Genomic DNA, 14076 nt, shown 5'->3' on the forward strand with positions numbered 1-14076 from the left:
TTGGACCAGAAGACCTCTGAGGTCCTTTCCAACTCTGTAATTCTGTTAGTCTCCTTCCTCAGTTTGTGGCCCTGACAGGAGAGAGAATGAAAAGAAACAGTGGGCTAGAATTTGCTGTAATGAGCTCAGCGTGGATTGACCTCTTCCGAAGACCTTCTGCTTGTCCATTGGGGAAAGGATCTTTTGAGAGACGTCCAACCAGTCTTTCTTTGTGACCAGAGCTTATCAACCAACATCTACCCCTCCTGGCTCTTTGGTGAAGCCACTGCTTATGGCCAGTTGGGTCCCTCTTTCTTATTCTTGGCACTGGATGGAGCTCTCATCTCTTTGGGTCTCCACTTTCCCTCTTCCAGGGAAACCACTCCTGCACTTTTCTTCTCCTTACAAGGACTAACAACTACCGAGCACTTAATTTTTCTCTCCAGACCTTCTCTCTAGCTATGCTGTTCCCTCCGTGCACAATGTTTCTCTGTTTTCTCCTTCTTTCTTCTCTCTCTCCAATTTTTAGGTTAGAGTAGCGGCATAACCATTGAGGAGGTGGGACTCCCAAGGCTCTAGTACTGCTTACCTCTGTATCAGGCTGGACCAATGGGCCTCAGCATCTCCCCACAACAGTCCTGGATAGCCCTGGCCAGCAGACAAGCGAGCTTCTCTTTTCCCTATCTCCCATTCCATTGGAGGTCTCATGCTTGCAGAAGAGCAGCCATGCCACATCAGTAAAGCCCATATGCCACACCCTCACTTTCAATTGTTGCTAGAGCTGTCACATGGTAGCTTCTGGTTCTTGTATTATTTAACTTCATCTAAGACTTCAGGACAATGTATTTTATGAGACAGTGTGGAATGATTAAATAGCAATGTGGTTAATCGTTTATCTATCTTGATATGCTTTCCAGGAGGCCTGATGAACCTCCACTTGACAGAGGTCACATTCCTTGGCTTGGGCACGCACTGGCATTTGGTAAAGATGCTGCCAAGTTCCTGTCTGAGATGAAAGAGAAACATGGTGATATTTTCACAGTGAGTATTGATAAATTTACATTCTCCAGGGTGCCAAAGCTCATCTCCTGCAAGACACAGTGTAGATAGGCATTCATTGAATGCTACCTTGAAAATCTTGTAAACTGCGTGGAGGCCTTATACAGGTAGTCCTCAACTTATGGCCAAAATTGTGCCCAAAAATTTATGTTGCTAAGTGAGACATTTGTTAAGTGAGTTTTGCCCCATTTTACAACTTTTCTTGCCACATTTCTTAAGTGAATCACTACAGTTGTTAAATTAATAACACGGTGGTTAAGTGAATCTGGCTTCTCCATTGACTTTGCTTATCAGAAGGTCGTAAAAGGTGAATCAGATGACCCTGGGACACTGCAACCGTCATAAATATGAGTCAGTTGTCAAGCATCCAAATGTAAATCACGTGACCATGAGGATGCTGCAAAGATCGTAAGTGTGAAAAATGGTTATAAGTCACTTTTTTCAGTGCCGTAATGTTAAACGGTCACTAACTGTTGTAAGTCGAGGACTGTCTGGTAAGGTATAAACCTAATAAATGATTTAAATAAATAAAGGTGCAGCACGTAATTGATAGAGTTTTATACGGCACCTGGATGATGTCACTTTTGAGTTGCGAGCCATCTGAGTTTTCCCACTGGTGCTTCCGTATTCTTTTCCACCGAAAATGTGTAAGCAGAAGAAGGCAGCATAGCTGTGTCACTGTTATTACTGTTCCCATCCATCTAAATGTGTTAAGGTGGTCTAGCATAATAGCCATCAGCCAGGGAAAGGAATTATTAGCAAATAGGAATAGTAAATTCCAAGGCCACACCTATTTCCATATGCAGGTGCTTGTGATGATATCAGAATGATGAATCATATGACACAATGTTACTACAAGTCCCACCCCTTTTATATCATGTTATATAATTTGCATCAGGGCCCATGTTTGGTTGCTTGCCTTCCTTGCTCTCTTTCTATGGATGCCTATTAGCGTTCTTGGGAAAAGAGATAAAAGAATCACATATGTGATTGCCATGTAATCAAGGTATGTGTGTGTGATTGTATACACACACACACACACACACACACGCATATATATATCACATGCACACACAAACACGAGATCCTGGAGTCTTGAAAAACTAATGACATCATGATGTATGATTCCAGATAGGATTGATCTGAGGATATTATCCATAATTTGGAATTTGAAATTTCCCTTCCTATTCTGATTAGCAGGTGTTCAGAATAAGTATGAAAACCTTATTTTTCAAATGGTGATTATTGGCTATTATTGATTACACTTAATAATAGAATGGAAGGGAACACTTGAGACTTTTGTTGGGATTCTTTAGAATATTTAGTATTAGCTACCAGTGTTCCTCAAAATTTGTGAATATTTTAAATAGATAAAGATTCAAATAGAATAGAAGAAGGGACCTGATGGAATGTAGCCAGATGATTTTGAATAATTCTCCATCATTTCCTCTTTAATTCCAAGCTATGAAACCTCTATTCATTCCTTAAAGCCAGAGCAAAAACAAAGTCCATTAAAACTGAGGTGGGTGATACTTCACCCTACAGGTGTTCCTGAATACTGTAACAGCATTCCTCAGCAATGGCACAATTTATTTATTTATTTATTTATTTATTTATTTGATTTGCCAATTGTTTACAAGATAATAAGTATAAGTGTATACATAGTTGTGAATACATGAAATGGGTACATATAAGAAAAATAAAAGAAGAATAAGAGAAACAATAGGACAGGGACGGTAGGCACGTTGGTGCGCTTATGCACGCCCCCTACAGGCCTCTTAGGAAAGGGGTGAGGTCAATAGTAGACAGTCTAAGGTTAAAGTTTTTGGGGTTTGGGGAAGAAACTGCAGAGTCGGGTAGAATATTCCAGACATTGACCACTCTATTGCTGAAGTCGTATTTCCTGCAATCAAGTTTGGTGCGGTTAACTTTGAGTTTGTATCTATTGCGTGCTCTTGTGTTGTTATGGTTGAAGCTGAAGTATTCATTGACAGGTAGGACATTGCAATGTATGATTTTGTATACCATGCTTAAATCAGACCGAAGACGGCGTAATTCAAGGTTTTCTAGTTCTAGAATTTCAAGTCTGGTGGCATAAGGTATTCTACAACGAGTAGAGGAGTGGAGAACTCTTCTTGTGAAATATTTCTGGACTTTCTCAATTGTGCTAATATCAGATACGTAGTGTGGGTTCCAGACTGATGAACTGTATTCGAGTATTGGTCTAGCAAATGTTTTGTATGCTCTGGTTAGTAGGATTTCTAGGAATCAAAGTTAATTCTTGATTTAGAACACTATATGGTGCCAAAAATGTTACTCAAATGTTTTTGCTAGGGACACAGAAATTGTGTACTTAGTCATATACAAACATATATAAACCGGCTAAATTTGGAATATGAATTCCGTTTCAGTTGATCTCTCCCTCCCACTCTCCCCTCTCTCGCTTTCTTTTCTTACTATAGTAATCCATATTATCCATGTTTGGGGAAAGTATCGTTTATTGGTGTTTTTTAAAATAATTAACCCAAAGTGGTGAACATATATAACGCTCTTCCCTTCTCCTATTTTACTCCCACCAACAACCTTATGAGGTGAGGTGAGCTGAGAAAGAATGACTAGCTCAGAGTCACGCAGCCAGTTTAACTGATGCCATTAAGGGACATGAACTATTCACTCAGTTCCAAAATCTCTTAAATTATGAATCAATCATTTTTTCTAATAATTGTTCATACAGCGATTCTAAGGGCCTTCTTTATATGGAAATTTCATTACTGAGATTCAGGAACCATTTAAAATGTGCCCTAGTATAAACATCCTCCATGTTCACCTCCTTTTTAATATAATGCATTAGATGCTATGATATGCAAACTCATAGGCACTACAAAGACCACTGCTTGGTCCTCAGGACAGTCAAGGCAGTTTATTTAGTATACCCTCCAGACCTTGTTCTAATTCCACTCTTCAATTCCTGAGGGTTCACATGTTCTCCATCCTTGAAGCGGGGTCTGGTTTTTTATTGACTATAATGTTGCATTAGGAGTCTGTTGAAAAATTATGTGCAAGACTTAGGATAAACTGTAAGACCTCAATTCAGTCTTCTGTTTAATAGGAATCATTGGATTTCTAGGGATTAGAGTTGGGAGCAGGATATGATGAAATATCTCTATTTTTCAAAATTCATTGCTTTCTTAACATTAATGTACTAGATTAATTCTACATGACTAAATGTAATTGTTTGTTTAAGGTTCAAGTTGCAGGAAAATTCATAACGGTCTTATTGGATCCGCTTTCCTATGAAACGGTGCTTTGGGAATCATGTGCCAAGCTGGACTTTGGCCAATATGCACAAATTTTAATGAAACGGATGTTTGATGTGACACTCCCAAATTATGATTCTAATGAGGAAAAGACCATGCTAAGACGGTAAGTATAAATTTTATAGGGGAAGTGCATGCACCCAAGAAATCCATGATATGTTCTATGGACTATGTATTTAAAACACTCATTTCGGGGAATACTACACATGTGGTAGCATCTTCTTTTAAATATTGAAAAATTGAGAGTCAATTGGTCATCTTTAATACGTGTTGGAATGCATAAACCAGCTTTGTCCAGCTTTGTTAATAAAACCTTGATAAGGAATTATATATAGTAAATGTTTCTTCAGTTACATTACATTCTTCCTTCCAGCCAAAAGCATTATAAATCTTGAGATAGTAAACTTAAAAAGAACATCACCTTTAAATTCTGATAATAGATCTGGGCTATACTTCAGATTGTATTCAGACAAGGTGTTTCAGAACATGCACTTATTTTGGTAGAGTCCCTTGTGGTGATTGGGGTCTTGTGATGTTATTTTGTTATCTCATGTTGGGCTGTGACCTCCAAGGAAGTGGATAGGTGCTGACTGGTTCTTGTTTACTACTTACCTTTTGTCTCCCTGCCTATTTTCACTGTTGTGAAGAATGGGTGTAGAGGTAATCACTGGGTCTGACAGATTGTCAATGCTCTTCTTGAAGGAAGCTTTGATGTACCCCCATCCAAAGAGACCAACCCTGGATCCAGGGTTGTAGATGAAATGGATCCTTTTCACTCTTATATTGTACTGTATTGTAGATGGTCCTAATTCCCTGGCTATCTAAATCATGGGTGTCAAACTCGATTGTGTCTCATGACGTATCGTGATGTTTTTTGCCTTTGCGGAGCTGGGATGGGCGTGGCCTGTGCATGACCCATCCGGCCCACAAGCCACCAGTTTGACACCCCTGATCTAAATAAACCTCTTAGTGAGTTCATTCAATAGCTCACAGTGAGATAACATCAGGGGTTGTTTGATCGTGGCAGGATACGTATTTAATAAAGAAAGAAACAACAAACTAATAAATCAGATCCAGAGAGAATAAGCCTGTTTCAAAAGCTCTTTTACAAGTAATCATAAAGGAAGCCAACAGCCTATCTTTCAGTAAGGAATTCTGTTAGGTAGGCCTGCTGACTTTGGACTGGCAATAGAAAGGAAAGGCTGGGACTGGAAAAGAGTGCTAGGCTAAAGTAACCCTGTGAGTGCATGGCAGAGTATGAACCAGGAATTTTCTGATGAGAAAAGCACTTACTACTATAGGTTTGTTTATATGGGTGAAAAAGACATGACATCTGGCCTCTTCTGGTAATAATTTGTAAGAGTTTTCTTAATGTGGGGCCTTTGGTGTTCTTGGAGCTTGCTTGTTTTCCTGCAGATGTTTCATTACCAAACTAGGTAATATCATCAGTACTAGTAAGGTGGGGATTTGCTCAAACTCCCCTCCATACTAACAAACCCCTGATGGTAGCCTGATGATGTCATCTAGTTTATTAACGAAATATTTCAACAAAAAAAGCAACCAAGTTCAGAGAGCACCCAGGACCCCACCATTTAATCCTGAGCTACAAATATTATGTTCTATTAGTTTTCTTATTGAAAGGATTTCAGTATTGTGGGTCATTTAGGATGTTAGATTGGAAGTCCAAATGAATTAATGTCAAGCAGCATGACTTTCCCATGCATGTTCCCTGTGAAAGCTTGAGGAAGTTTCCTACTGCCTGGACATGCCAAAATAACCACTGTAACTGGTCCCTTGGGATATTACTGGAGAAATATAGGGAGCAGCTGATGCATTTTTGATTCATTAAGCCAACATAGTTTCCCCAAAACATGACGAAGACCCATTTTAGCAATAAACTCTCAGTGGCACTGCCACTCCTCATTTCACAATGAACTTTCAGTAGCACTGCCACTCCTCATTTCACAATCTGATATTCTTCATAGAACAGCTGTGAGGCTGAAATGAAATTCAATCCAAGGATTCCTCTAGAACTGTTACCTCAAGAATGCCACTGAGGGCATCATATGTCAAAGTTTTCCCATTTGTTCCCATTCATGGGAAAACTTTGACATATGTCAGTGCCATTCTGAATGTAGAAGCAACACAGGATATCACACGGTGTTTTGCCAGCTTTGTTATCTTTACAATTTGTATTGTTTTATTTGTTTCCTAGTATGATTTGGTTGCTTGTTAATAACCACGACTAACACTAAGTGAGTCTTATGATTCTTGATGAATGCATTTTTTTCCGTTATGTACATGAGAGCATATGCACCAAAGACAAATTCCTTGTGTGTCCATCACACTTGGCCAATAAAGAATTCTATTCTATTCTATTATTCTTTTTTTTTTTTTGTACTGAATCCATTAAAAAAAAGTTCAGCCAAATTGCCTTTTCTCAGTATATCCATTCTTGTACTTTTGTGAATACCAGGTTATCTGTAACTTATGCTTAGGATATTTATCAATTCAAATATACATTTTGTTTAGATCAACCAGCTCTCTGTTATTCCGGAGTTATGTTGATTTTATATACAACTGTCCCAAACATACACTTTTTATTTGCAAATTTCTGAACATTCCACATTCTATATGGAAAAGTCTTACTTTTTAAAATTAACTTTTCCAGGAAAGGATTGGGGTTCCAGCTGACTCCATTTCTTCTACCACCCATCCTATACTGGAATTTGCTTATGGGAATCAGACTCTTTTTGGCAGATTTCTTTTACCACTATATCTAGGACTCCTAAGTTCCTCTTCCTGTGGTTTCCCCTGGCCCTGGTTGCATGGATTTGCAACACCCTTTTGCTAAGCACTATCAGTGCTTACAGAGTATTGTCGATTGCAGAAAATTACTCGGAGGCTGAATTCAGCCAACGGGCCACTGGTATGAGACCCCTGGTAAATCCTCATTGAATACATTATTTTAAACTGCTATCCTGAACATACCTGGGACTAAGTCCCATTGAGTTACAGTGTAATATTTATAGCCCCAATGGGGATTGCACCAAAATCTTTAATCATTTCTACATAAGGCATGAATGTTCCACCATAGTGAGTCAGAATGTTCCACTTTTTCTACCATAGTGAGTCAGACTATCAGAAACTCACAATGACTTCTAGCTAAGTTGTCAAGTTTCTAAGGTTTATTTAAGGAACCTGAGTTTGGGGAATCTAAGTGGGAAGCAAAAAGGGGTTTCACAAAATATTCTTGTGTGTTTCCTTCAGCTCTCTGACGGACAAGAACCTTCACAGCCTGACAAAGGCCATGTGCCTTAACTTACAAACCATTCTTCCTGGACCTGATGGAGCCAGTGGGCAGTGGAAAGAGGAAGGCCTGTTTCAACTCTCCTACAGAACTATGTTCAGGTGGGTGAAATGTTTCTAACTCATTTTTTAAAACAAAATAATAAATTAGATAAACAGAGTTTATCTAATCAGAGTATCAATCAGAGTTGGAAGGGACCTTGTAGGTCATCTAGTCCAACCCCCCGCCCAAGCGGGAGACCCTACACCATTTCTGACAAATGGCAGTCCAATCTCTTCTTGAAAATCTCAAGGGATGACGCTCCCACAACTTCCGAGGGCAAGCTGTTCCATGGTTGATTGTTCTCACTGTCAGAAAGTTTCTCCGTATTTCCAGGTTAAATCTCTTCTTGTTCAGTTTCCCTCCATTATTCCTTGTCTGGCCTATAGGCGCTTTAGAAAATAGCTTGACCCCTTTCTCTTTGTGGCAGCCCCCCAAATATTGGAAGACTGCTATCATGTCTCCCCTGGTCCTTCTCTTCACTAGACTAGCCAAGCCCAGTTCCTGTAACCGTTCTTTGTATGTTTTAGTCTCCAGTCCCCTAATCATCCTGGTTGCTCTTCTCTGTACTTTTTCTAGAGTCTCAACATCTTTTTACAATGTGGTGAGGGAAATGTGGTGAGGGAAATTAGGGATCCTTGGTACTCTGAGCTTGGTTGCAGATTTAACTAGATGACATCACCAGTGCTCTAATGCAGCAGTGATGCTGTTCCCTGACACAGCACTGATGACGTTACCTAGTTTTGGTGATAAAACATCTGCAAGAAAACAGCCAAACTTAGAAAGCATCAAGGAGCTCTCATTTGAAACCTGAACTACAAACATTCTCCTTTATAATAATTTTTTAATTAAGTTTCGTTATAAGATTAAAATGCATAAGAACAAAAGTTAGGGGAAAAGAAGAAAAATGTAAAGAGAGAAAAAGATAATGATTTCTGACTTTCTTCAGTGCAGTAGATTACAAAACTAATGCAATGTCAATCTTTTGCTTTACATTTGACAAGATTTCAAGCCATTTCTATAATCACAAAATCATTCCAATCATCAAAACTAAAACCAAAGTTTCATATATATTTTTCAGATTTGAGCGAAAAGCCCAGAAGTGGTTTCCAAATAGAAACAAAGCCAGATAAATGCCTTTCTTTAATTAAAACAATGATTGTTGCTACCTCTGCTAACTCCATTCCCTTTACCATTTGTTCTTCCATTGTGGAGAATTAATGTGTTTTTCCATCCTTGTGTATATTAGATTCTTGTTGCTGTCAACACATATAATAATGAAGCTTTGTGTTTTCATTCAAATTCCTTATCCTTCAAACCTTCCGGTTTCATTATTTATATTTCTTTTAAGAAACTTCTGAATTGAAGCAGAAACTTGATGCCAATATGCTTTATCATACATTCACCAGAGATGATAAAAAATACTCTCTTTGCAGTTGCATTTCCAACATAACATGTGAAACTCCCTTACACATTTTATGACAACTTCTCAAGTGTTAAAAAAAAACTAACAAGACATGTTTGTAAGTCCTGAACAAATTTCCAAGGAGGTCTGCTTGGATTCAATATGAAGAGTTGACAGGACCGCCAACAGGATCTCCAGTGAGGGATCTAAGGCCAACTTCTCAGCCTTCTTGCTCTTGTTTCCTTTACTTGTTCCTCCGTTCTATTGTAGGTAGTCCTCAACTTACAGCAGTTCATTTAGTGACCGTTCAAAGTTACAAGAGCGCTGAAAAAAGAGACTTATTACTGTTTTTCACACTTAACAACCTGTGATGACCCGTAGTCTCTCAAAATAACCCAAAACCCAAAACATATATTAAAGTCCGGTAAAGCCTTCAACTTAACTTCACTGTTTTTTAGGCACAGTTTAAAGTCACAAAAATAAATAAGGAGGCAAACAGAAAACCAAATCAAACCGCATTGATCAGAGGTCTGAAGCAAGCCGAGATAACTAATTATAAACTCCAGGAAAATAGCCGAGAAAAGTCCATGGGAAGAACGCCAGCAAAGATAAGCCTCTTTCAAGGTGAACACTAATTGACTTCAGCAATTCTAACTGCGCAGTTGGAAACTTATATACATAGCTCCCACCTTCAAGCCATGAGGAGGATCATGGTAATCTCCTCTTGAGTAGACCTCGCTTTTCCCTGATCCTTTCCTCCCTGCGTGACCTAGGATGGATAGGGGCTGGGCCTGGATCCTCCTCTGACTGCTCAGCCGGCCTCTGCCCTTCCCCAGCCTCCTCCACCACCTCTGGATCCACACTCCCACTCCCTGTTGGTTGTTCCTCCTCTTCCTCAGAGTCAGACTCCACCAGGGGCATGACACAACCATTGCAGCATCTCATGGCTATATGGCTTCTTCTTTTTTTTTGGCAGCACTCCCCCTCCAGGACCTCAGGGAAGCCTCTTGGGGGGGCATTTTTGCTCCTAGGCTTCCCTGGGGCCCAGGAAGGCAAAAAATGGAGTGCGGGGGGGGGGGCACGCAGCTCCCCCCTGCACTCTGTATTTGGGCCTCCTGGGCCTTAGGTGAGCCTCCTGGGGAGTTGGTTTTTCCTTCCAGAAGTTTTTGGGCCTCCTGGGGGGCATTTTTGCTCTCAGAAGTCTTCCCTGGGGCCCAGGAAGGCAAAAAACAGAGTGCAGGGGGTGCTGTGTGCCCCCCCCTGCCCTCTCGTCACACATGCCTATTTTTTGCCTCCTGGGTGAAGCAGTAAGACAGCGAGGGGGATCCCAGCACAGCTGATCATTGGAACAGCTGATCATCGGGAAGGGGGGAAAAGAAATACCTGAAGGATTGACTGGGCAGGGGGAGAACGCAGTCAGCGATGTTGCAATGTCGCGCATGCACGATAAGGACTGACTAGGTGGGGAGGGGAGGGGTGGGCAGAGAGAGGCGGGGTCAGCCAGGAGCATGATTTGCCAGTTCTCCAAACTGCGTAGAATCATAATAAGCAGTTCTATAGGTCAGAACCGGTAGAATCCCACCCCTGGTTCATATTTGTGATGGTTGCAGTGTCTCAGGGTCATGTGAGTCCCTTTTGTGACCTTCTGACAAGCCAAGTCAATGGCGAAGCACGATCCACTCAGGAACTGTGTTACTCACTCAACAACTGCAGGGATTCAGTTAACAACTGTGGCGAGAAAGTTCATAAAATGGGGCAAAATTCACTTGTCGATTTAAGTTTAGCAACAGAAATGTTGGGCAAAATTGTGGTCATAAGTCAAGGATTACCTGTTCCTGTTCTCCTCTCTGAGTTAAACAATGGAGTCGTGCCAGACGGAAAAGAAATGTGGCACAGCTCCCACTTGCTTTGCTTGCTGTCTCGATGTCTGCATGTGATCAAAGTATAAACACAAAGAAACTGACAAAAGCAGAAAAAAATAGGCAGTTCCAATCAGCTTGTTTGGCTCTCCTGGTATTTGGAAGGGGTTCCACACCTTTTCACTAAACAAAGAAATGGAAATCGAGTTCTCTTTTCTTATATTCAATGATCTCCTCTCACACAATGGAGCTACCAAGCTGCAGAATGTTGATAAAAATGCTTATTGAATAGCTGCATATGAATGAACGTTATGCAACATGAACAGGAAATGTCATGAATAAACAACATACAAATTTCAGCTGAACATTTTAGGCACACAGGGGATCAAAGAACAACCATGATCACATTTCAGAATGTAGGATCCAGTTTCCATACACAATCCAATTTCTTGTCCAAAAGTGACTATAGATTTCATTGTAAACTACTAAGTCATGTGCCCAATTATGGCTTTTAGAATGAGAGAAAATAATTCTTCTATCTTTCTGATTAATTTCCTAAATATCTTCCAAATACTAATGCCTTGTATTTAAGGATTAGAAGGGAGCTTGGAGATCATCTAGTCCAATTGTCTCCCCAGTATAGAAATTCATTATTACAACATGCCCCACGGTTGGTCTCTAGCCAATCTAAGCTCTCCAGCTAAGGAAAGACTTTCTGTTCCATTGTTGAACAATTTTTATTGTTAGGAAAACGCTTTCCAGTTGAGATCTACTTCTCTGCCATTTAAATCTGTTATTCTTGTCCTCTTTTCTGAACAATTCTGCCTGGCATCCTTTCAGACACTTGAAAATTGCTGAGGACAGCTAAATAGATCCAAGATCATTCCAAGTTTCTGGGTTCCTTATCATATTGTTTGTTTTCTTATGGACATGCTGTAGCACATTAACACGAATTGATATTTTAATGTTTTATGTTTTAACTGATGCTTTATAGTTTTTAAAGTTATCCTCTGGTAAAGTTACCCTGTGATAAGATGGGCGGTCAATAAATTAGAAAGAAAGAAAGAAAGAAAGAAAGAAAGAAAGAAAGAAAGAAAGAAAGAAAGAAAGAAAGAAAGAAAGAAAGAAGAAAGAAAGAAAGAAAGAAAGAAATAGAATAGACAGACAGACTGACTGACTGATTGATTTATAGTTTTTAAAATAATTTTTTATGTCTCTTAATTTTTGATTGGGTGCTAGCCAGAATTATCTGAAGATGGGTGACTATATAAATATTTAAATAAAATAAAATAAATGCTCCAGTTTGTCAATGCCCGTCCTAAAATATAGTGCCCAATACCAGACACAATATTCTATATGTGGTCTAATCTCTGCTGAATAGAGCAGTGTATTATTTTATGATACACCAGGATACCCAGAACTTTTTTGCAAGTACTACTAACTAGTAGTAGTACTAAGTAGTATGGATATAATACTACTATATGCTGTTTTCTATCTAAATGAAAAACTTTGTGCTTGTTTTGAAATTCATTTTTCTGTTTCCTAGCTAGATATTTGATATTTTGCAAACTTGATATTTTCTAAACCTTGATTAAATCTTTTATAAATGTGTTGAATAACCCAAAGCCAAGAGACTTGTTGTATGCCTCTTGATGTAATGATGTAGAATCATTGACATACATTCTTAGGGTACAATTGTTCAACCATGCTGAGTCTCCTACTATTTGGAGTCTCAACAGTTTTCAAAAGAATAAATGTTGACAAGTAAACACAGCACTCCTCCTTTTGCCAGAGGAAGTGCTTCATTAAGTGAGCCAAATAATATCTGGCTAAGGGCTTTAGGACAGAAACCCTATGAATGAAGATGAACATATGTGTCCCTGTATAACGTTGCAGGGTCCAATCTAGGTCAGTCACTGGGACCAGAGGTTTTGTCTTCCAAGCTTTCAGATTCGTGCTGGACCCCATCTTCAGGGCTAGAGAAAAGTTCCATGAAGATGGGCTCCAGCACGAGTCCAAAAGCTGAGAAGACAAAATCTCTGGTCCCAATGACCGACCTAGATTGGACCCTGCAGAAACCCTACCTCTATGGTTAGAAACTCTACTTCTATGGTTAGAAACACGACCTCTATGGTTAGGAGCCCCACCTCTATAATTAGAAATCCTACCTCTATGGTTAGAAACTCTACCTCTATGGTTAGAAACATGACCTCTATGGTTAGGAGCCCCACCTCTATAATTAGAAACCCTACCTCTATGGTTAGAAATCCTACCTCTGTGGTTAGAAACCCTACCTAACTCAGTGGTCCCCAACCTTTTTGACACCGATTTTGTGCAAGATAATTTTTCCACTGACCAAGGAGGGGTGGGGAGGAGCAAACAACCTATTATCCAGTGCATGCACAGTTTCACATGCCTGCTGCTCACTTCTAGCTGTGCAGCCTGGTTCCTAACAGGCCACAGACCGGTACCAGCCCACGGCCCAGGGATTGGGTGCCCCTGCTGTAGTTTCAAGAACTGCACTCGAATTGAGAGAGAAGAAAGAGAGATTTACACTTAGCTGAAAAGGTGGCTGGCTATGTTTTCAACAGAGGAGCTTGTTTAGCATTGTGTTGTAATTCCAACACATCTGAAAGATACCAGACTGGAGAAACCAAGAATAGAGGATGAAACGTTTATAATAGAGGAGAAAAATATCATCTTTATACAAAAGAAATAGTATAGAATGTCAGGGATTTACTTTATCTATTCCTAAGATATGTGACATTTACAATATATTGTATAATGGCATTTTAAAATAATTGTTTTAATCCCTTCCTAACTCTGCAGAGCTGGATTCTTGACGTTGTATGGAAATGAAAGCAAGGATTATGAAGATGTTAACGGTCAAGCTAAAGATCGGGATCATTCGATGGAAGTTTATAATGCATATTATAAATTAGACCGATTTTTGATGAAAGCAGCCCGGTCAACCTTAAGTGTAGGTAGGTGTCATTGGTAAAGAAATATCACTTTTAAAATTCCAATGCTTTGAAACCTAGACTAAAGTGAATTTACTTCTTAGAATCAAGCTACACTAATATCTGCAGTGTGTTTGCACTTCTTATT

General features: G+C 39.6%; 1 protein-coding gene across 2 annotated transcripts in view; it reads left to right on the top strand.

Annotated features, from left to right (window-relative positions):
* The window catches only part of PTGIS (prostaglandin I2 synthase), a 47967-nt gene that overhangs the window by 11701 nt on the left and 22190 nt on the right, over positions 1-14076 (top strand). For both annotated transcript variants that reach the window (XM_026664988.2, XM_026664989.2), the window contains 4 exons: positions 897-1020; positions 4283-4461; positions 7626-7766; positions 13798-13952. In XM_026664988.2, coding sequence (XP_026520773.1) covers positions 897-1020; positions 4283-4461; positions 7626-7766; positions 13798-13952 — 599 coding nt within the window. The remainder of the gene's footprint in view (positions 1-896; positions 1021-4282; positions 4462-7625; positions 7767-13797; positions 13953-14076) is intronic.

The sequence above is a fragment of the Notechis scutatus genome, chromosome 3, assembly GCF_049901735.1.
Source record: "Notechis scutatus isolate UNSWTSFEM ecotype Mainland chromosome 3, rNotScu1.2, whole genome shotgun sequence".
NCBI lineage: Eukaryota > Metazoa > Chordata > Lepidosauria > Squamata > Elapidae > Notechis > Notechis scutatus.